The sequence below is a fragment of the Jaculus jaculus genome, chromosome 1 (genome assembly GCF_020740685.1).
Source record: "Jaculus jaculus isolate mJacJac1 chromosome 1, mJacJac1.mat.Y.cur, whole genome shotgun sequence".
NCBI classification, from domain to species: domain Eukaryota; kingdom Metazoa; phylum Chordata; class Mammalia; order Rodentia; family Dipodidae; genus Jaculus; species Jaculus jaculus.
The window spans coordinates 231,088,547-231,113,138 of record NC_059102.1 but is presented as its reverse complement, the minus strand read 5'-3'; the positions used below and the strand labels follow the sequence as shown (position 1 = coordinate 231,113,138).

Sequence of the window (24,592 nt, the reverse complement as noted above, 5' to 3'; positions counted from 1 at the left end):
GCAACAAAGCCACATGATGTATAGCACATTTTCTCTAGAATTCCAAGTTTCCAAATATAAATTTCCAAATGAAGTCACCTGCCAAAAATCATTGCACCAAACTGGTTGAAGCCTAATAGTGTATATAGGCCTTGGAATAACTGAACCACAGAATGCTTAGTTCTTTAAAAATGTTTTAAATACATTATTTTTGCTAAAAAAAAAAAAGGGGGGGAGGACACAGTAAGGTCACAAGTATTAATAGAGCAAGCTCTATGGTCAAATTTCAAAAAATGTGCAGAAAGACTTCTAATTGAGACATGTCAAAATTTCCATCCTCAATACACATCAGGAAAACTTAAAACCTTTAAGGGCTGGAGAGATGGCTCAATGGGTAAGGCACGTGCCTGCAAAACCTACGGACCCGATTTCAATTCCCCAGTACCCACATAAACCCAGATGCACAGGGTGGCACATATGTCTGAAGTTTGTTTGTAGTAGCTAGAGGTGCTCGTATACCCATTCTCTTTCTCCACTGCTCGCTCGCTCTCTCTCTCTCTCTCTCTCTCTCTCTCTCTCCCCCTCCCCCTTTCTCACACTCTCTCATAAATAAATAAATGTAGAATTTAAAAAACATTTACTTTGAGGGATGTGATGACCAATAGCAATTTATATAAATATCTTGTAAATCTTTTAGAAAAAAGTTATCTTATGAGGAAAATAGAATCAAAATATAGATTGGGCACAGCAGACTCAGGCTCAGAGAGACTAGTAACCAGCAGGAATAGGTACCTCACAGTTTACCCAGAAGGAGGGACACCAGTACTCAGTAGGAGCAAGCTCTGCCCAGCTAACCTGGTCACAGAGAGGCCAATACCCAGAGGAAAATGCTTCCCACAGGCTAAGAACAACTACTGCAGCGACCCAGCCACAGAGACCACTGCCTGGCAGAAGCAGACTACAGTTAATAGGATCACAGGAACAACAGTGCCCAGTAGGACCAGCCTCTTCCCAGTTCACCACATAGAGGAGAGAACAAGGCCTGCGGGGAGGAGGCTTTGTCCAGATAACCCTATAAGAGAGAAACCAATACCTGGCTAGAACATGGTCCAGACTGCTGATCTAGTCAAAGGAGGGAACAGTGTCCTGTGAGAGCAGGGTACACCTAACAGAACTGGCTGCAGAGAAACCAACTCCAGGTTGAAGAAGGCTCCACCCAGACCACCCTGTGGCCAAGACTGGTATTGCACCCTGGAGACCACTAAGCAGTGAGTTCAGGGCCCTCTCTGGGCCTCAGTCCTGCTAATGAACCAGCATCAGTCCTCTGTAGGTGAAGATCACTCATGGTGACAAGTGTAATACAAAAATATTTTATGTAGCAAGGTATAACAGAATTGTTACAGATACCACTACGCCTCAGCTTCAAGAAGTACAATCAGGGCTGGAGAGATGGCTTAGCAGTTAAGCGCTTGCCTGTGAAGCCTAAGGACCCTGGTTTGAGGCTCGGTTCCCCAGGTCCCATGTTAGCTAGATGCACAAGGGGGCGCACGCGTCTGGAGTTCGTTTGCAGAGGCTGGAAGCCCTGGCGCGCCCATTCTCTCTCCCTCCCTCTACCTGTCTTTCTCTCTGTGTCTGTCGCTCTCAAATAAATAAATAAAAATTTGAAAAAAATTAAAAAAAAAAAGAAGTACAATCATTATTGAATGGGACTGTAGGTAGTCTCCCAGCTAGTGCTGGGAAAGAAGGTGAGTTAATCTGAAGCAGATGTGAAAAAAACAAAAACAAACAACCACAAAAAAAAAAAAGCAGCAAGAACACGAGGGACTGACCCATTCACAGCCTCGCAAGTGTCCGATAACAGAAGTGCAAAACACCAAGACAGAAGAAATGCTCTGGAAAAAATTCAGAATTCCACTTCTAAAAACAGATCAGTGACCATACAGAAGATTCAAGTAAGTACATGAGTGGACTAAATTTCCTTAGATCTACTCAAAAGCTTGAAAAGGTATTTTCTAAACTGAACAAAACTGTTAGCAAGTTGGAAGAGAATTTTCAAAACATGGAGAATAAGTGCAGCAAGGAAAATGAGACACAGAAGAAGAACCAAAAAGAAATTCTAAAGTTGAAACAATCACTCAACTAAAATCATAACAGAGAGCATCACAAATACCAAATTCCACATACAAGATGGACTTTTAGAGGTAGAAGACAAGGCCATAATACACATAGACATATACAAAGAAATAAAACTCAAGTAACATGAGCACTATCTCCCAGAAAGTCTAGGATACATCCAAGAGACCAAACCTTGGGAACCCCGGAATAGAAGAATCTGAGATAAAGTTTAGAGGAACTGAAGGTTGAGTCAATGAAATCACAGAAGAAAGTTTCACCAAACCTAGACAGCAAAGTTGACAAGAGGGGTTGGGAAACCCAAACATACATGACCAGAGAAGAGCCTATCCATGACACATTACAGCCAAGATGTCAAAATACAAAGTAAATAAATGGAGAATAACTCCAGATCTTATGAGCAACACTAAAAGCCAGAATAGCATGGAATTATATTTCAAGTACTGCAAGTAAACAAGTTCAACTGAGAGTGCTATGCCCAGCAAAATTACCTTCCGAAATTGCTGGAGACACAAGGATAATCCAAGACAAGCCCAGACTAAGGCAATTATTAACAACCAACACAGCACTATATAAAGTTCATAAAGGTAAAATATATAGGGAAGGGAAAAATCAGTATTATCCATGAGAACATATGCACGATAACCTAACCAGAAAAGAATAGAACAGAAAAGACCTAGAAATTATTAGTCATGTCCAACACAGCAAACTCCCAAAACCAACATGAGGGAGGAAAAGAAATACCAGAAACTAAGCTAAACAGAGTATCATTTAACAATCAAACTGAAGACCTTTTTCATAATAACTATAAATGTAAATGGTCTTAATATACCAATAAAAGATATAGATTAACTAACTCAATTAAAAAGCAGAAACCAGTGCTGGAGAGATAGCTTTGCAGTTAAGGCACTTGCCTACCTTAAGGACCCAGGTTTGATTCCCCTGCAAAAACACAAAGCCAGATTCACAGGGTGGTGCATATGTCTGGAGCTCATTTGCAGTGTCTAGAGGCCCTGACACACCCATTCTCTCTATCCTCCCTCCCCTCTTGTGCTCACAAAATAAATAAATATTTAAAAAAATAACAGGATCCAGGGCTGGAGAGATGACTCATGTGTTTGTTAAAGCTACTTGCTTGCAAAAAACAGAATCTACTGATTAACTATTTCTTAGAAATGTACCTAGCTGCAAAGGTATCAACAAACTGAGGGCTGAAGGATGGAAATCAAGCAACTAAGCAATAGAAACCTTAAACAAACAGGCATAGTTATTCTTAAATGTGATAAAGTAGACATCAAACCAAAACTAATCAAAAGAGAAAAAGAGGGCCACAACATATTAATAAAGGGAACAACTCATCAAGAAGACATTACAGTTATTCATACTTATGTACTAGATATTGGGGTTCCCAACTTCATAAAGCAAATGCTAAAAGCCAGAAAAGGTCACATAGGTGCTAAAACAATAATAGGAGGAGACCTTAAGACCACACTCACATATTTAGTTGTCTTACAAACTAAGAACCAGTGAAGGTACTTCAGTGATAAATGATACCACAGACCAGCTGCATTTAATAGTTACCTACAAAACATCCCCTCTAAAACACAGAGGATACACATTCTTTTTGGTGGCCCATGGAAGCTTCTTCAAAATTGACCATATTACAACACAAGCCTTAACAAATACAAAGCCAGAAAGAAAGAAAAGAAAATCCCTTGTATCCTATCAGACCACAGTGGAGGGGAGTAAACCCTGGAATCAACAGAAAGAGAAACTTCAATTAGTATACAAATACTTGGAGACTGGAAAATTGAATAAACAGTGGACCATTGAAACCAAGGAGAAAATTAACTGCACACATTGTAAATTTAGGGAGATCTGAAATAACCAAACATCAAACATATGATGCATATCAAGGTGTTAGAAAAACAAGAAACCAATACCCAAACCCAGCAGACAACAATAAATAATAAAAGTTAGGGCAGAAATGGATACTTAAAGAATATAGAAAAATCAAACAGGTGATTCTTTTTTAAAGTTTACAAGATTGACAAAACTATAGCCAAACTAACCCAAACAAAGAGAGAGGAGACCCAAATAAGTAAAATTAGAGAAGAGAAATAAAATTTAATTCAATAAAATTCAGTAGATCATTAGGGAATATTAAGAAAAAAAAGTTTTTCCAAAAAGCTAGAATATGTAGATGAAATAGATAAATTTCTAGATGGATATTGTTGCAGTCCGGTTCACATTGCTGTTAGAAATCACCCAATCAAGAGCAGCTTCTGGGAAAAAGAGATTTATTTTGGCTTACAGGCTCGAGAGGAAGTTCCACGATGGCAGGGAAAAACGATGGCATGAGCAGAGGGTGGACATCACCCCCTGGCCAACATAAGGTGGACCACAGCAACAGGAGGGTGTGCCAAACACTGGCATGGGGAAACTGGCTATAAAGCCCATAACCCCGCCCCCAACCATACACTCCCTCCAGGAGGCATTAATTCCCAAATCTCCATCAGCTGGGAACCTAGCATTCAGAACACCTAAGTTTATGGGGGACACCTGAATCAAACCACCACAGATATGATCTCTCAAAATTAAAAATATAAATGTAAGTAATTTAACCTGATTCATAGTGAGCAACAAAACTATATAGTATTGTCTCCCCACAAAGAAAAGCCCAGGACCCAGTGAATTCACTGCTGAATTCTAGCGAACTTTTAAAGAAGATCTAATACCAGCACTCCTCAAACTGTTCCACAAAATAGAAAGGAAAAGAGCACTACCAAATTCATTCTAGGAAGCCAGTATTGCCCTGATATCAAAACCGGATAAAGCCTTCACAAAAAAGGAGACCTAGAAACTAAATGGAACATATTCCAGGAAAAAATTTATGTTGTGTTACAAAGCAAGACTAGATGAATTTAACAAAAAAAAATCCATTTTCTGACCTCAAAGAGAAAAAAAAAAAAAATAGAAGTCAAAACCAGTATGAACTTAAGAAGTTATACAAATACATGAGAAACAAAAACAAAAGAATAATCTTGAGTAACTAATAAACCAGTGAAAAAATAAAAGCAAAAAATTAAAAAATCTTGAAAAAGTGAAAATACATCAAAACCTATGGGATACAGCAAACACAATACTTAGAGGAAAGTTTTTAGAAATAAGCATCTACAAGGAAAAGTATTTCAAACAAAAACATAATTATGTATATTAAGAAACTAAAATAGCATGAACAACCTAAACCAAAACTCATCAGAGGGAAAGAAATAATGGTCAGAGAATAAATTATTACAGACAAAAATACAAAAAAAAATCAACAGTTTTTGAAAAAGAAATGAACGATATTCATTAATCTAAACCTGGGTCATGAATAAAAGGTAGAGAGATGCAAATAAAATCAAAGATGAAAAAAGAGACATGACAGGTCATATCACACAAATGCAAAATATTCTAAAACTAGGAACAATTATACACCAATAAATTGGAAAGCTACTATACTCATTCAAATGCCAGATGGGCATAGCAGCCTGCCTGTAATCCTAGCACTGGGTAGGCAGAGACAGGAAATTCCCTGGGGCAAGCTGGCAAGCAAGAATGGTTGGATCAGCTGAATCAAGTGAGAAATCCTGCCTCAGCAAGTAAGGTGGAAAGTGATGGAGGAACAGACTCAGTGTCAACCTCTTGCCTCCAAAGGCATGCGTACAGACATGCACCTGCACAATGGTGCACACAGGCATACAAACATGCAAGCATGTACTCACTCCACACCCACACACATGCGCAATAAAAATATGAAAGAGTACGACTTGCAACAATATGGGTGTATCTGGAGGACACTGTGTTAAATGAAATATGTCAAACACAGAGAAGTGCTGCATGTTCTTATGTAGAAACTAAAGAAGTTGATTTCATACAGGAAAAGAATAAAATACCAGTCACTAGAGCCTAGGGAGGGTACTAGGAAAAGACAAGAACTTGAATAAGTACCAAAATAGGTACATAGGAAAAGTTCTAATATTCTATAGCAAGCAGGGCAATTACAAGTGAAAGTAATTCATAACATATTTTACAATGAAATTGAGGAAAATTCAAAGCCTGCCAACAAAAAGTGATGATAAATGTTTAAAAAGAGTTAAAAAGTTACACTACCTGGTCATTATATACACATTATATAAGTGTATCAAAGTATTTTACTGCATCCCACAAGTGGGTGAAATTATCATGCACCAATTAAAAACACAAATATAAAAAGCATTAGTCATAGACTGGGGGGATGGCTAAGCAGTTAAGGCTCTTACCTGAAAAGCCGAAGGACCCAGGTTTAACTCCCTAAAATCCACATAAGCCAGATGCACAAGATGGCACATACATCTGGAGTTTGTTTGCAGTGGCTGGAGGCCCAGATGTGCCATTATTCATTCTCTCTCTCACTCTCTCTCTCATAAATAAATAAAAATAAAGAAGCATGAGTCACCTTTAGCATTCATAAAAGTTCCATCATGTTATAAACTCACCATTAAGACCTCATTATGTATGAGCAATCTTGACTTAAAACTATATATATTTTTTAATTTTTTTGTTTATTTTTATTTATTTATTTCAGAGTGACAGTCAGAGAGAGAAAGAGGAAGATAGAGCGGAGAGAATGGGCATACCAGGGCCTCCAGCCACTGCAAACAAACTCCAGACGCATGCGCCCCCTTGTGCATCTGGCTAATGTGGGTCTTGGGGAATCGAGCCTCAAACCAGAGTCCTTAGGTTTCACAGGTAAGTGTTTAACTGCTAAGCCATCTCTCCAGCCCTAAAATTATATTTTTTTACTTAGGATTTTTCAAATTTATGATGGCACAAAAGCCATAAACATTCAATAAAAGTCAAACATCAAATTTTGAGTTGATCTTTTTTGCAGACTAGCAATATATATAGTACCATTATCTCATGATGTTGGGGAGCAACCATGAGCTATAGCTCCCAACCAGCCAGCAATCATGAAGAGAAACAACAAATTCTATATGGTGTACTATGTTGTGTATAATATTTGGATATAAATGTTCAATACACTTCACAATATATTCATAAAGAAGAATTTTTCTCTGACTTAGATCAACTATAAACTAATCTATTTAGCTCATTTATTTTCTTGGTAATGGGCACTTAAAGGTAGGCTACAGTAAGGTCTGATATTCTGTAAGCTGGTATATTTTATATGCATTTCAGTGTGGGATATTTTCACTCAGTGAGTTTCTTTCTTTAAAAAAAAAAGTTTTGATTTTTATTTATTATAGGCAAAGGGAGAGAAGAGAGAAAGACAGAGAAAATGTGCACATCAGGGCCTTTAGCCACTGCAAACAAACACCAGACACATGTGCCACCATGGATATCTGGCTTACGTGGGACCTGGGGTATCAAACCTGAGTCCTTAGGCTTCACAGACAAGCACCGTAACTCCTAAACCATCTCCAGCACTTTTTTTTCATTTTGTTTTGTTTTGTTTTGTTTTGTTCTTGAGGTAGAGCCTCACTCTACCTTAGTCTCAAGGTGCCCTCGAACTCACAGCAATATTCCTACCTCTGCACCCCCCAAAATGCCAGGATTACAGGTGCACCACCACACCCAGCTCATTCAGTGAGTTTCTAAAGATATAATGCCACTGCAAAGTTCCTATGACTTTAGAGAGGTCCAAGAAATAATAGTTGATTTGAAATGAATAAGAGAACAATAGATAATACCAAGATGCAGCACACAGTGATCACTGCTGATGACATATGGAATGTAAGTACGATGGATGATGAAGGGAAAAGAAGGCACAATAGTTGGCAGCAAAGACTTTACAGACTTTGTATCCTGCCTCCATTATGCACTGAGTGATTAGAATTAAGCTATATTATTACTCTGCAATTTGTTTCGTTCAAAAGAATATAGTATTATCAGCTGGGTATGGTGACACGTGCCATTAATCTCAGCACTCAGGAAGCAGAGATAGGAAAATCACTGTGAGTTGAAGGCCAGCCTAGAACTACAAAGTGAGTTCCAGACCACCCTGGGCTAGATTAAGACCCTACTTTAAAAAATAAAATAAAATAAAAAAGGAGATAGTAATATCACCTCCAGCATAAAATTGCCATGAGATTTAAATGTAAAATATTAGACCACCACTTATCCCATATACATGCTCCATTAAGATTAGTTGTTTGGGGCTGGGGAGATTGCTTAGTGGTTAAGGCATCTGCTAGCAACCCACATAAGCTAGATAGTGGCACATGCATCTAGAGTTCATTTGTAGTGGCTGGAGGCCCTGCCATGCGGATTCTCTCTCTCTCTTTCTCAAATAAATAAATAATAAAACTCTTTAAAAAAATTAGCTGGGGCTGGAGAGATGGCTTAGCAGTTAAGGGCTTGCCTGTGAAGCCTAAAGACCCAGGTTCGAGGCTCAAATCCCCAGGACCCACATTAGCCAGATGTACAAGGAGGTGTTCGCAGTGGCTGGAGGCCCTGGTGTGCCCATTCTCTCTCTTTCTCTCTGTCTGCCTCTTTCTCTCTCTGTCACTCTCAAACAAATAAATAAAAATGAACAAAAAAATTTTAAAGAAAAAATTAGCTATTTAAATAGTTGTCAGAACCATCATTATCCACATGATAATCAATGCTGTTACTAGTATAACACTACAACCATTAGGTGCTTCACAGATATTTTTCATATTCATAAAAGAACTTGGAAGGAATATACTATTATTCTCACACTGTTTGAAAGAAACAGTACTGGTATTGAGCCCAGTAGTGTAACATATGTATACTAACTGTAACAATTATCTTTCAAAAGGGGAAGAAGGATCTCAGAAGTGATAATAAGGTTTTTTTAAGCAATATTATTTACTTAAAAAGCACCATGTTTCTGGTATTCCTGTAGGCTCCAGAGATAATGCAGGGGACAAAACATTTAATATACATATCATATGAAAAATACCATATATGTATAATATATCTGCATATGCTATATACACATATGTATACAACATATTACATATATACATATACATATTATACAATAACTACTCTTGTATGTGGAAACAGACTAGAAAGCAAAATAGAGAGGGTAGCTCATCAGTTAAGGCACTTACCTGCAGAGCCTAAGGACCCAGGTTCAATTCCCCAATACCCATGTAAAGCAAGATGCACAAGGTAGCACATGCTTCTGGAGCACATTTGCAGTGGTTACAGGCCCTGGCACATCCACTCTCTCCCTCTCTCTCTCAAATAAATAATAAAAAACAAATATAAAAATATTTTTAAAAAGAGGGCTGGAGAGATGGCTTGGTGGTTAAGCGCTTGCCTATGAAGCCTAAGGACCCCGGTTGGAGGCTCGGTTCCCCAGGTCCCACGTTAGCCAGGTGCACAAGGGGGCGCACGCGCCTGGAGTTCATTTACAGAGGCTGGAAGCCCTGGCGCGCCCATTCTCTCTCTCTCCCTCTATCTGTCTTTCTCTCTGTGTCTGTCGCTCTCAAATAAATAAATAAAAATTTAAAATATATATTTTTTTAAAAAGAAAAGAAAGCCAAAAAAGAGAAGAGTAAATAGCAAGAAGTAGGGCTAGGAATGCAGACCAAGTTGGTAGGATGTTTCCATAGCACAGCATAAAAACGGGTATGGTGGTACAATCATGTAATCCTAGCACTTGGGAGCTACAGGCAGGATGATCAAAAGTTCAAGCTCATCCTCAGCTAAATACTTAGTTTGAGGTTAGCCTCAAACTAAGATCATATCCCAAAAGAAACCAAACCAATCAAGAAATAAAAATGTAAGGCATCTACAGCAGAGAATTAAAATTAAAAGATTAGAGTGTACTATTGGGTGAGCACTTAGATTTAGTGGATAGAAAAGACTGTTCTAATAAAAGTATATTTAAAATAAGCATCTAAATTACAAAAAGAAGGAATAAAGTACTCAAACAGGACAGAGATTTCCAGGCAGAAGAAGTAGCCACTATAGAAACATAAACTAAATATAAGATTGTGACTTAGGGACTTCTAAAGCAAGCCAGCATAGCAAGGCTAAGGAGGAGTCAAGGTAGAGAACAGTACTCCAGGAGGAGGCCAGTGAAATAGCTGCCAGTAGCTGAGGTTCTTACTACCCAAGGGAAAGGAATGTGGATTTTATGCTAAAGTAATAAAGGATCCAGTAGGAAAGTTTTAAGCAGGAAAGTGGCATGATCTGATCGAGGGCTTTAAGATCCTACTCACTGCTGGGTGAAGAATAGTTTATACTGAAGCTAGAACGTAGAGTCAAGAAATTAGGGTATTTTAGTAGACTAAACCAGAAATAAAGTAGCTTGGACTATGAAGGTTAGAGTACAGCTAGAGAAAAAAGATTTGGTATTTTTAACATCTTAAAGATGGAGTGGAAAAGAGTTACAGATTACCTAAATAATAATAATAATAATAAAGATGACAATAAGAGAGAGAAAAATCCTATAGTTAAGCTTGCAGCTAGACGGAGATTATTTAAGGAGGAACATATTTGGGAGAGGAATTGAGTAGAAGGCATGAGTTCTATGTTGGTCAGATTATATGTGAGATCTTCTCTCTGACTTTACTAAAGACTGAACATAAAATAAAAAGAAGAAGATGCTCATGGACTGTATAATGTATGTGGTACAAGTCTAAAATATTGAGACAAGCCTCTGTGTTCTTTATGAAACCAGTTCACGTAGGAAACCTGAAGCACCTTTCTTGCTGATGACACAGAAAGAGAGTAAGCTTGAACGTCAAAGAGATTCATGCCCAGGGAGTTAAGTGATATTCTATGGTTTCTGTTTCCTAAACCTTACAAGATTACAGGGCAGGACCCAGTAAGAAGAAATCAGAGCCCCTGTAGGATAAGACTTATTAAGTGCTGCTGAGATTTCTATCCTACATGAAGGGAACCCTTTGCATGCCCAATACAAGAAGGAAAAAAAAAGTCTTCAAACAACACATAAAATGACAACCAAATTACTTACAGTCTACTAGAAATTTATTTTCAAATTGTCAGAAGCAATGTTTGTAGAGTTATAGTGATGGACAAAAATGGAATGGGTATAGGAGAAAAAGAGGACCAAAATTACAAAATGGAATGGAATAAAGAGCCTAACTCCATAACTGTTAGATTCTGGGTAACATGGTACAAGCTAATTATGATTTACCATGACAGGTTCTCTTGATCAAAGGGCTAATTTGAGAATAGATATTAAAATGAGAAAGATAAGCAATCACGCCCATGTATGTAGTATATACTTTGCAATTTTGTAATAAATAAAATCAATATTGTAAAAGACACTTATTTTCAGGAAAAAACGTTTCCTCAAATTCATTGAACAGGTACTACATATTAAGTGTTTTGCACATAGCATCTGGTTCAATCCAAATAACAATTTCTCCATGCTATCTGGCTGTTTTCTTGAGATAGGGCTTTGCTAGACAGCACAGGCTGGCCTGGAACGCATGGCCATGCTCCTGTGCCAGCCTCCCAAATTCTGAGAACCCAGGTCTGAACTACCACATTTGGCTTCTAAATAGATTTAATAACCCTATTTTTTTCTTTTCTTGTTTTTGTTTTTTCAAGGTAGGGTCTGGCTCTAGTCCAGGCTGATCTGGAATTCACTATGGAGTCTCAGGCTGGCCTCAAACTCATGGCAATCCTCCTACCTCTGCCTCCTGAGTGCTGGGATTAAAGGTGTGTATCACTATGCCCAGACTAATACCCCAATTTTTTTTATGAGAAAGAGAGAGAATTAGCATGCCAGGGCCTCTACCCACTGCAATCAATCGCCAGAGATGTGAGCCACCTTGTGCACATGTGGGACCTTGTATGCATGTGCCACCTTGCACATATGGCTTATGTAGGTTCTGGGGAGTTGAACCTGGGTCCTTAGGCTTCACAAGCAAGCACCTTAACAGCTAAGCCATCTCTCCAGCCCATAATACCCTAATTTTTATTAGAAAAATCAGCTGAGTCTCAAAAACATGTAAAGTAACTTACTTAAGAACAAACAGGAAATCAAAAACAGAGCCAATATTAAGGACTAGATACTCTGATCAAGTTCTTATAGAGCACTGTGATGGTTAATCTTGCCAACTTGAAGGGTTAAGAATCACAAAAGAAATAAACTTCTGGGCTTGTCTGTGAGGGAGTTTTTAGATTAAGTTAACTGAGGTGGGAAGACCCACTATAAATGAGAGTCACAAGGGTGGATAAAAAGGAGAAAGCTATCCATTCTTCTCTATCTTCTGACAGCAGACACAATGTGACGAGCTACTTCATGCTCCTGCTGCCATGCCTTCCCTATCACGATGGACTGCACTCTCATACTGTAAGCAAAAATAAATCATTTCCTCCTTAAACAGCTTTTTGTCAGGTATCTGCTCACAACTAATAAAAGCACCATAACACTGAAGATTCCAGGAGCCTCATGTCTTCTTCTTTAAGCTTCTTCAAGCTGCAAGAACTTTCCTGATTATTTAACTATTAACTAAGTCTGAAAACATAGGGTATACAAATGCCAAAATGAGCAGTAGCAGACGTATAAAAAATTAAATTTTACTCAGAATATGCAACAAAACATTATATGGTACTGGTATAACAATCAAATGAAAACGAGAAAATGAATCAGAGAACTTAAAGAGAAGTAAGTAAAGAACTCATTACAATTATCAAATGTTAATAAACTTAGGGAGCAAAGATAGAATTCATTTATAAAAGGAATATTTTTTAAATCATTTTGTCATTTAACTAAAGTAAAATATCAAGCCATTTCTTCAGTTATTACAATATAGTATTCTTAATAAGTGAAGTGAGATAGTACAGAATTGCTATAACTGACTAACTTCATCTTTAATACACTAAAGTACAGTGGCCACATGGAAACCATCTCAGGAATTCAGATACTATATTTCTTCCATAATTAATCTAATTTCTTTTGGTTGTTCAATTTTCTTATAGATTCATTGTTTTATACCTTTTATTTTAAGATTCAACCCCACATACAGTTCTTTAAAGTAAAACCTGGATATCAAGATCTCTTTCAAGTTAAGCAGTCAAAGCAAATTATCTTCAAGCAAGCACATATTGAAACAGTAGTAGTCAGAGCACCACTCACAAGCATGGACACATAAAAACAAAAATGCAGGAATCACATGTAATTTGATAAAGAGTAGAAACAAAGAAAAACAATAAAAAGCAGAAATATATGCAGGAGAAGTAAGGAGTGTTCAAATAAAACACAAAACCATTTGAACGCTGTATGTAAATATCAAACCATTAGGAAATTTTCAAGGATATGCCTTTAGTTTTTTACTTTCCCTCATGAATAACTTGGTTACTGTTGAAAAACCTCACTTTTAGTTGGGAAGGCAAGATGGGAAATAGAGCCTGTTCCTAAAAAAATAAAATAGACCAACTCAGAGAGATATGTAGGTGAAATCGGGAATTAACTGACTGTGCTACAGTATCTTTTCCTTTTATTTTATTTATTAGGGAGAGAGAGAGAACTGGCACACCAGGGCCTTAGCCACTGAAAATGAACTCCAGACATACACTTCTGCACATGAATCACTTTGTGCATCTGGCTTATGTGGGTTCTGGGGTGTTTAACCTGGGTCCTTGACTGCTAAGCTATCTCTCCAGCCCTGCTGCAGTATTTTGTCAATTATCACACAGCTAAAGGGAGAATTTGCTTTCCTTAAGTAACAACTTTGTTTTCTCATGACTAATTCATCCTTAATCTGTCTTAAGATGTCCTTCTTTATCTCCCAAAACAGAATTTGAAATACAAACAGAAGAGACTACTTCCAAATGGCCATGATGATTGTGAATGGCTGTGATAAGGCCCAAGAGAAGAGTTCACTGTTTGTGGGCACTCATCACACATGTACCTGATAATGAATACTGAGACTGAATATTCTCCACGAGATACATTATAAGGCATGTTTTCAATGGCCTAAGGTGGGGCACAATTTAAATAAAAGCATGCAAAAGACTTATGTCTTCATTTATGGATCCATTTAAGAAAACCTGTTTCTTCTTCTGCAGGGTAGTACTGAATGCATCCAAAGACCTAAGATCCTAATGGGAGTCCATACAGTCATTTCTGAGGCCATAAACCAATTGAAATTACTTATTAACTCAACTGGGGAGCTGATTCCACAGCTTTCCTCCAGCTCTTAAATGGCACATCTGCACAACAGTCTATAAGTCACTATACCAACATCACCTCCAGCCCTTGCACCAAGAAGCCCTCAGATAAAGAGCAATGCAGTAGCTTTTACATATAATAGTCTCAGGACCTAGGACAAGAAAATCCTTGCCTAAGAAATGATAATAGCTAGTACACAGAGAGTTGGTAGGGTAGATAAGGTGGGATATTGTTCCAAAATTACTTTTTTACATAAAATTTTCCTATTTTGTAAGAAGACAAAAATCCTTTAAGAATCTATACTACATACTCACTTGACAAATAAGGGTATCAAAGAACTGCCCTGGGTCTAATGGTTTGCAATTGTCAGGCTAGGACTCTATTCTCTGTCTTGTATATGCACCATGGGCCACATTCAAAATACAGTGGAAACCTGAGCCTAACATTAACTGAAACAAACTCAGACGTGGGCCAATTAGAGGAAATAAAACCCAAAAGATATATGGTGACATCAACTTTCAGAAAATACATAAAGTTTACAATTAACCCTTTTGGGTTCTATGCACTTACCAGACCTTAAGAAAGCCGGTGGTGAAGAGAAGGCAGCAGCAGATGTGTTGGCCATTTCAAAGTGTTGACTTTAATCACAAGTGTTGCAGACTATACTACAGCAGTTTTAAAACTGTCAGTAAGGGTTAGAAGCAATCAGCATTAGATTAATTGAAAGCAGTGTGAGCAGTTATTAACACAATGCAGTGTGCAACAAGAGACAATAGTTGAGGATCATTATGCAATTTTACTTTCTCTTTTATGACTTGAAAACTATATATCTTTTGTTTGACAAGTTTCATGTGCTTATATGAAGCAGGAGATATAATATTTACTTATTAAACATTAGGTGAGAGTAGCATTCCTTATTGTGTAGTATCATAATCATAATTATGCTACTAGGTAACAATGCTTAGAATTCCAAAGATGAGTCTATTCAGCTTACTTCACTTCACATAAATCTGCTTATACACCCTTCTAAAAGTCACAAACACAAGTTAGTGCTTTTAAATGATGTGAGAAGAAAATATTCACTCAAGAAACTATCATACATACTTTAGAATGAGAAGAGTCTGAAATATCAAACATAACTACTAATTTGAAAGACTGGCTTCAAGGGGTATCTCATTTTTACTACTATGATATAAGCATGTAAGACTATTAAACATTGATACTATCCCCTTTATTTTGAATATGGCACTGGATTTAAGTGGTTGCATTCAGCAATAGTTGATTAAAACAAAATGTTTCCTAACAAAGAAAACAAAGGTAAGGTTTGCAAAGTTTGCTGTTATGACATGCATTTATGTAAAACCAAAACCTGAAGGAGAAACTAAACTCTATGAGCTTATTAAAAGAGTAATGTTGCAAAAATACCTGCTGAGGACATTGTTCAATTCCCTGTTAGGAAATTCCAGTACTACTTTTTATAGCCCATCTACAAACTGTAGAAAACCAAGTCATTATGATACAAAAATATTTTAATGAAAAGTATGAACCAAAAATACAGGACTGTTTCAAGTAATTGTCCTGACTCTAAACTGTACTTATTTTTTGATAAATTCTCTTGTTCTTTCTGGGTAGTTGTTTCATTATAGCCCAAAGTAAATAAACTCAAGAATTTTAAGCTTAAAAACCAAAATGAAATGAGCAACAAACTAACTTATGAAATAAGATATACTTTGTATAAATGTTAAAGAAAAATGTGATCTAACACAATAAACAACTAAAAACTGTAAATGGAAAAAGTCCAAAACATTATTGGTGCATACAGATGAGAGTGATTCAGTATCAGTTCAAGCACAGTTAGCTTTCCTGAAGCAATGCTTTTCACATCCCCCAGAAATAACATAAACTTCATCAAACTTTTACAAGAGAAATATCCTTATTTGAAAATTTGTCATTTGGCCACCTCCCGTTTCTGGTCACCCATTTTGCTCAAGATTATATGCAGCCAACTTGAAATAAGGGAAGTTTGAGCCTTGGCTCTCTGCGGAATTATCAACCAGGAGTGCTAACTTAAAATCATGACTTTGCAATTTGAATAAGTCAGTTCAGGACACTTGAACTGTTGGCATCTTCTGACCTCCATGGTCTTGGCTTGAAATCAACAACTGGAAACCTCAGATCCTGGGACTTGCCTAGGAAAGGAACTCACTTCAGTGTAAACTCTAACTACTTTGTCATCCAAAACCTGTCTCCTCCATTTTTGCCACACAGAAAGCTGGCTGTGGTTCAGTATTTTTGAGGATGGTAAAAGGGCTAGATCAAATAAGGCAACAAGTAGTCGCCAGTTTTTTAGGGCCAGATCATAGTCCTAACTAAAACTGAAGAGCTCTGATTATCATCATCATCATCATCATCATCATCATTATTTTCCTAGAGGAAGACAGGTAATGAGACCACACTTTCCCAAGAAAGTGACCCTGCCTGACTTCTCGGAACAAGTTTTTGGAAGAAGCCAGGTTGTAGCTATGTCTTAGGTGGAAATACAGAATAAGCTAAAGGAGAAACAGAGTGGGGACCACCACCTAATTTGTAAGATGAGGTGGGACAGGGGAGGGGGGGCAGACATGGACACACCACATAGCCAGAGCCTTTTGCTTTCTGAGGAGCTACTTAACAGGACACAGGTCCATTCCCATGACTCCCCTTTGCCTCCCGACCAAGGGCTTGAGGGCAACCACCCACTGTATGGAGCAGGGGCTGTTGTCCCAGTCAGCCAAACCTGAGCGCTTGGCCCGGGCTCTTCTCTCCAACACCTTCCAGCTCACTTCTGCCATGGACCCCTCTGCCCCCGCCATCATGCTAAGGCTACCGCCCCCAGGGCTGTCTGTCAAGACAGGCTGCTGGCCACGCCCCCCAGCGCGCGACAGTGTCGGGAAGGCCAGCCGGCCGGAAGTGAGCTCGAGGGGCCAGCCTCGCCCTAGATCCCCTGGCCTCCTCGTCGTCAGAGAGGCCAACCGAGGGAGAGTGCGGCGGGGTCGCTGCCCGTGCACGTCTGGAGGCTGTGTGCCTGGTCGCTCGGCCGGCCGCACGCTGCTTTGCGGCTGCCGTCAAGCGCGGCGCTGGGCCGGCGGGCGGGGGCCGAGGGCTGCCATGGCGGCGGCAGGCCGGCTTCCGAGCGCCTGGGTGCGGATAGAGCTGCTCCTTGGAGGGCTCGCGCTGCTAGGAGTCGGGCCGGCGCCGGCGCGGGCGCTGCACAACGTCACTGCCGAGCTCTTTGGGGCCGAGGCCTGGGGCACACTGGCGGCCTTTGGGGACCTCAACTCTGACAAGCAGACGGACCTCTTCGTGCTCCGGGAAAGTCAGTGCTTGCTGGGCCCTGTGTCCATTGTCGGTCTGCCCCTCCCCAGTGTACCCACAGCCCTTGTCCCTCTGACTGTCTTCTTGCATTTCTCAGCCCTGTCCCCCTCCTTCTTTCTCCAGCATCCTTGACAGCTTGCCCCATTCGCGCGTGTGTGTGTGTGTGTGTGTTTTAACCTGGCCATCCTATAAAGCTTGATCTGCCTCCCAAAACCCTAAAAACACCCCAGCTTTTTTTTTTCATGAGATGTCTGTGACCTTACATCCCCTTTCCTCTCCATAGAATCACCTGCCTCCAAAGTCCTCCCTGATACCCAGTCTTTGTAGTTGTCCTCTGTGTTGACAACCAAATCTACATTCCCTTCTGCTTTTCTTCTTTCCTCTCCTTTGACTAGCAGAGTAAGATGCAACTTCACAGGTTTTTCTTGGGAAACTTTTTGCTTCCCATTTCCCCAAATCATTCCTCCCTCCTTTTGTTAAGGTCCCAGGTTTCACTGAAGTTACTGTAACCTCTCAAAGTCCCAAACTCCGTAGCTCACACAAGCAGTTTTTGGTGTCCACTGATAAACCCAGTCACTCCTTGAGGATGCATTCTCAAACTACAGATTTCTCCATCGTGAGCTAACAGGTTTTGATGTGAGCCTGGTTCTTCCTTACCTTGACCACTACCATAGTTTTCCACATTTCTTTCTTGTTAACTTGTATTCCTGAAAGTTCTGTAACCATCATTAAATTCTGATTTGGGCAGTGGACATTAGGGAGCATCTTAGCACAAAAGTGGGTGTTGCTTAAGGATCTAGTTCATGAAGGAAGGAAGTTTAGAACTGATCCAGAGCTTGAGTGACATGATTCTAACCCAGAATTTTGTGGGGTCCTTTCAAGGACTCCAGTACCTCTTGTGAACACTGGATATCTTCCTGTCATTAAATTATTCTCCATATATTGAGAAAAGTACAAACTGCCACTTGTAGCATTCCATCCAAACTGGATGCAAAGACTCTCCTTGACTTAGTGCTTGGCCTCTGCTTGATTAAACAGTTCTGAAAGTCTATCCCAGTGAACATTAATTGAGCTCTTTGATGAATGCATCAGCCTGAAGAGAGTTCCATAGAAGTCAGAGGAGTCTTGGAGGACTGTACTTTTTCTGCTCATGTTTAATGGTATTTCTGTTGTTAGATACTTACCTTAGGAATTCCTGCATTATTGGTGTGATACATCTGTATGATGAAATAAACAGCCCCCACATAAGGGTTAGCGTGGCTGCGTTTAAAGATCACATGGTTTGCCATTACAGTATCTCATAGGGTTTTTTTGTTTTGTTTTGTTTATTTTTATTTGTTTATTTGAAAGTGACAGACAGAGAAAGAGGTAGGTAGAGAGAGAGAGAGAGAGAGAATGGGCACACCATGGCCTCCAGCCCCTGCAAACAAATCCCAGATGCGTGCACCCTTTGTGCATTTGGCTAATGTGGGTCCTGGGGAATCAAGCCTTGGACCTGGGTCCTTAGACTTCACAGGCAAGCGCTTAACCACTAAGCCATCTCTCCAGCCCTCATAAGGGTTTTGTTTTGTTATAGTGCCAGAGTGCTGCAAAGCAAACCCAGGGCCTCTCACTGAATTTTGTATGCTATATGTTTAAGATGCATCCTTTGTATGAGTAGTTAGTTCATGTGTGAATGGTTCTCTTAGGTAAACCTATCTGACTCTTGGCAGAATCCTTTGGCTTCACTTTGACTTAAACAGCTATGCTTTTTCTCAGAGTTATTCTTGCTGTCCTTTGAACATTAAATTTAGTCCCCATTCCATGAGATTACTATGGCAGTTCTTGAAAGAGTTGATAGCCTAGAATAGAATGAAAGCTTTCCTGTTGGGTACAGTGCTCAGAAAGCTTGCAAGCACTGATTGGATGTTTCATCAGGTATCCTTTTTTTCTAAATTTTATTTGCTTCTTTTAGGGAATGATTTAATCGTCTTTTTGGCAGATCAGAGTGCACCCTATTTTAAACCCAAAGTAAAGATATCCTTGACGTAAGTACTTTTTTTTTTTTTTTTTTTTTTTTTTTGGTGTGTGTGTGTGTGGAACATTAATTCTTAGTGTAATATGGATATGTCATAGCTTTTCACCTACAGTGGTCTTATACAAATTCTTAGTTCTAAAGTTTGAGTAGTAATTTGTTAGGAAAATCAGTGAAAGTGCCAAAGTTTTAAAATAATTTCCTTTTAGGAAAATGAATTGAGTGGATTTAGGTCTGTTCCTGTATGAACACTTTCTATTCCTTTACTACTTAATGTGCTTTCTTGAATGTGTTGGAAATTGTCTTTCATCCTGAGTGAGCTTATGGAAGAGGTCATTCACAAAAGGGTCATCATGCTAAACACATTTTGTATGGTAAGGAAAGAAGAGTATACTTTGTGGTAATGAAAAGGTCAGTGGCCTCTGTCCTAATTTATTATTATTAAGTGACTGATGATGATTTTTTAAAATTTTTTTTGTATTTTATTTATTTGAGTGGTAGAGAGTGAGAGAAAGAGAGCAGACAGAGAAAGGAAAAATGGCCCTGCCAGGGCCTTTAGCCACTGCAAAGTAATTCTAGACACATGTGCCACCTTGTGCATTTATCTTACATAGGTACTGGAGAATCAAACCTGGGTCCTAGGCTTCACAGTCAAGCACCTTAACAGTGTTAAGCCATCTCTCCACCCCCCCACCCAGGTGATGAGTTTTAAGGTTTATATTAAATGAATTCAAATCCAGCATCTGAAATTATCTGAGTTCTCAAAATGCTATTCAAATAATAGTGTTTTTTTTTTATTTTTCATGGTTGGCAAACAGTTACACCCTCAATGTAGAGTCAACATAATGTTGAAAGTACAAGAAGCAAGGGTTCGAGACCATCAAAGGGAGAAAGAGATGAGCTATGCAGTCCAAAGTCACAGCCTTGAGACAGTTATAGAATTAGAGCCTAAGTGTAGCATGAATAAAAGTTAGGTAAGTTGTTGAAGTTTGGGGTACATAGTATTTACAAGAGGTAGCACACAGAGAAAATCATAAATCCCATAGACTGGAACTCAATTTTATGAGAAGGGACCCATTAGATGTTCTTGGGCAGAGCAGAGATTTTTGAAAATTTACCTTCAATTGATTTGCTTGTTAATTGTATACAGAATGAATTGGTATATAGACCAGGAACTGATTAAGATTTTTTTTCTTTTTAACTTTCTTACAGGTCTACATTGTTCATTGAGTATATCCCCCCACAATTTCTCCCTATCCTCCACTTTCTCACTCCTCTCCCTTTCATTATAATTCCCTTTGTTCCTATACACAAATATACTTTCACTTTCATTTAATATATCCACACATGATTTATATGACTATATAAAAGCTAGGAACCACAAATGAAAGAAAATACATCTGTCTTATTTTACTTAATATGGTTTTCTCTAGTTGTATATATTTTTCCACAAACCATACAATTTCATTCTTCTTTATGGCTGAAAAAATTGCATTGTGTATGTATGTACATTTTCCTTATTCATTTCTCTGTTGTTGGGCAGGTAGGCTGGGTCTATAACTTAGGTATCAGAAATAGTGCTGCAGTAGATATTGATACGTAAGTATCTCAGATATTTTGACTTGGAGTCCTTCATGACAGTACCCACAAGTGATATCTATTTCTAGTTTTTTGAGAAACTTGGGGCTTGATCGCCATAGATATTGGACTAGTTTACATTCCAAACAGTAGTGTGAAAGAGTTCCCTTTGTCCACATCTATGCCAGAATTTGTTAATTTCTTTTTCTTTTCCTTTTCCTTTTTTTTTTTTTTTTTTTTTTGAGGCAAACCCAACAGACTGACTCTTTTTTTTTTAATGTGTGTGAGAGAGAATTGGTGTGCTAGGACCTCCAACCACTGCAGTGGATCAGATGCGTGCACCATCTTGTGCACATGTGCGACCTTGCATGCTTGTGACACTATGCCTCTGGCTTATGTGGGACCTGGAGAGTTAGACATGAGTCCTTAGGCTTCACAGGCAAATGCCTTAACCATTAAGCCATCTCTCCAGCCCTGTTTCTTTTCTTACTTACTGACGTTCTGACTGGAATGAGATGGAATTTCAATGTGCTTTGATTTGCATTTCTGTGATGGCTAGTGAGGTTGAACATTTTTTTCATGCTTATTGGCTATTTATATTTTCTCTTTTGCAAATTGTTCATTAGTTTATTTATTGATTCAGTGGTATGTTTGCTTGTTGCTCAATTAAGTGTTTTACATGATCTTGTTATTAATCTTCTGTCAGCTACCAAAGATTTTTTTCGCCATTCTGTAGAATGTCTCTTCACTTAATTTACTGTTTCCTTTGCAGTACAAAAGATTTTTAATTTCATAAAGTCCCATTTGTTGATTGTTGGCCTTGCTTACCTGGACCTCTAGGGTTCTATTCAGAAAGTCTTGTCTTTTTTAGTTTCTTTGAGGTAGGGTTTCACTGTAGTCTAGGCTGACCTGGAATTCACTGTGTAGCCTCAGGGTATCCTCAAACTCATGGCATCCTCCTACCTCTGCCTCCCAAGTGCTGGGTTAAAGGCATGTGCCACCATGCCCCACTGAGAAAGTCTTTCCTTAAGCCTGTATCATGAATATCATGAAGTGTTTTCCCATAACTGTCAGAGCTGCAGGTCTTACTTAAGGTCTTTGATTGTGGAGGTGATTTTTGTATAGGTTGAGAGGCAAGGATCTAGTTTCATTCTACATATAGATATCCAATTTTCCATCAACATTTGTTAAAGTGGCTATCTTTTCTCCAGTGTATATTTCTGGCATCTTTGTCAAACATCAGTTGGCTGTAGCTGTGTAGCTTTATATCTGGATCTTCTGATCTATTGCATTGACCTGTCTGGCTGGTTTTGTGTCAGTACCATACTATTTCTATTACTAAGGCTCTGGAGTATAACTTGAAATCAGGCATAGTGATAGTATTGTTCCTTTTACTCTAAATTGCTTTAGCTGTCCAAAGTTTTGTGTTTCTAAATGAATTTTAAGACAAGGAAACTGTTTTGTTTTTTAATCTCTATGTGTGCTAGTTAGTGCTCAGACTGTACAGTACATAAACCCAAAACACTTGAAAAAAATAGTTTTAATTAGAACATTGAATATTATAAATGGACAAATGTTAATTTATTTCCTTCAGACAAATTTCTGCTTACTTAACGTCAAAAATATTTGGAGTGAGTAATAAACATAAGAGGAAAATACAATTAATGAACTAAATGCCTAGAATTTTTTTTTCTTGAAGAGTTGGAAGGAAGTGTAAATAAATAGATAGAGGGTCTGGATCTTGTTAAATGTTAAAACGCTGTCTGTTTTTTAACTAATGAAGTATTTTTCTGCATGCTATTAAAAATTTGATACTATGTTTTTATTTTAATTTAGGATATTTTTCACTAAAATTAAATGTTCTTCACCCCTTTATTCCTATACTCCTGTATTCCTCTCTGAAGCAACCACTTTTTAATTGTTGACTTGTGTATATTTCCATGTTATAAGATAAATTTTTACACCCCAATTAATTTTGTTTTAATTTGTATTTTGCTTTTTTTGTTGTTGTTTATATTTTGGCGATGGTGAGGACCACCCCCAGGGTCTCAGCACACTAAGTGAGCCCTGTACCACTGAGCTACGCCCCCAGCCTGCACCATGATTTGTCGAACTACCTTTTTTTAAATCATCTTCACCTCTTGTTTTTGTTGTTAGCATTTTAACCATGTAGTTCTAACAGATGAATAATATACACTGTTTCATTTCTTTTGCTTCTCCCTTGCTCAAATTAACTGATTGCTTTTTAGAAAAAATGCCTTAATAATTTTTATGTTCCTATCCTTTATTCTTTGTAGCTGTTCCATCATTAGGTTATTGACCTCCATCAGGCATTTCTGTTGACCCCTGTATTAGGGTTCTTTAGAGGAACAGAACTGCTAGACTGAATTATATTAAAAAGGGAGTGTATTGGATTAGCTTATAGTAGTCCAATAGCAGTTGCAGGCCCAAGAATCAAGGAACCCAGCAGCTGTACAGCTTACATGGCCAAATACATCAGTAGTCCCAATCCGGCACTGAAGGCCTGGAAGCTTCCTGAGGAGCCGCTGGGTTTCCATCCACGGGGGTCTTCAGTTGCCTCTGGTCTTCAGTCTGCTCTGGTCTTCAATTCATGCTGGAAGGCAGTAAGCAGCTCCAGCAGCCAAGTGGGAGAAGGAAGGGGCTCTTTTCACCCAGATATTCCTTATATAAAGTCCCCCTCTGAGAGGGGCTGCCCACTCTGGGCGAATGGCTCACTCTGGGGGAAGGACTTCCTCCTTCAGTTAATCCTTCCTGGAAGCAACCTCAGGGACCCACATAAAGGGGTTTCTGTGGATTACTAAACAGATCAAGTTGACAACACCTTAACCATCACAAGTCCGTCCCTTGTCAACTTGATACCAAACCACATCTCCTTATATCATACTTAATGTCCAAATGAAGATAGTACAAGGTCATAACTCCGCCTAACATGATATAACTGTCCCACATACAACCAGAAACGCAAAAGTTTCCCCCAATACAAAGCTAGGTTCCTGGAGGAATACTTGGTCTCTATTACAATAGGTCTAATATAAATTTAACAGTTAGCTAGTGATATAATCTTAATATTGGTGTACATATGTACAAACACTCCACATCAAATCAGGACAGAAACATTGCAATTACAGTCCACGTTCTTGTAACTGGCCATGCGGCCTTAGCTGGTATTTGTAACTACTTTCTTCTACCCATTCTATATTTCCTCCACTTTTGGCAAGCACCTCAGCAGGTCTTGGTTCTTTACCTGGATGGGTGACCCATACCTTCATTCCTGAAGGATCTGGGCCATTTATCACACTGCCTCAATTAGGTTGTTGCAGTTTTCCATTGACTTTGATAAC

The 24,592-nt window shown here is 38.7% G+C and overlaps 2 protein-coding genes across 4 annotated transcripts in view; one reads left to right on the top strand and one right to left on the bottom strand.

The window, feature by feature from the left end:
- The window catches only part of Phkb (phosphorylase kinase regulatory subunit beta), a 236,070-nt gene extending 218,773 nt beyond the window's left edge, over nucleotides 1-17,297 (bottom strand). The window contains exons 1-2 of one of the 2 annotated variants that reach the window (XM_004664837.3): nucleotides 17,061-17,291; nucleotides 14,855-14,966 (exon numbers count right to left, since the gene is read on the bottom strand). In XM_004664837.3, the coding sequence (XP_004664894.2) occupies nucleotides 14,855-14,909 (55 nt within the window). In that variant the 5' untranslated portion in view covers nucleotides 14,910-14,966; nucleotides 17,061-17,291. Of the gene's footprint in view, nucleotides 1-14,854; nucleotides 14,967-17,060 lie in introns of both variants that reach the window. The other variant, XM_004664836.2, reaches the window with a different exon arrangement.
- A 127-nt stretch (nucleotides 17,298-17,424) lies between these two features.
- Nucleotides 17,425-24,592, top strand: part of Itfg1 (integrin alpha FG-GAP repeat containing 1) — a 181,114-nt gene continuing 173,946 nt past the window's right edge. Inside the window, exons 1-2 of one of the 2 annotated variants that reach the window (XM_004664834.3) lie at nucleotides 17,425-17,639; nucleotides 19,593-19,665. In XM_004664834.3, the coding sequence (XP_004664891.2) occupies nucleotides 17,432-17,639; nucleotides 19,593-19,665 (281 nt within the window). In that variant the 5' untranslated portion in view covers nucleotides 17,425-17,431. The remainder of the gene's footprint in view (nucleotides 17,640-19,592; nucleotides 19,666-24,592) is intronic. The other variant, XM_045132791.1, reaches the window with a different exon arrangement.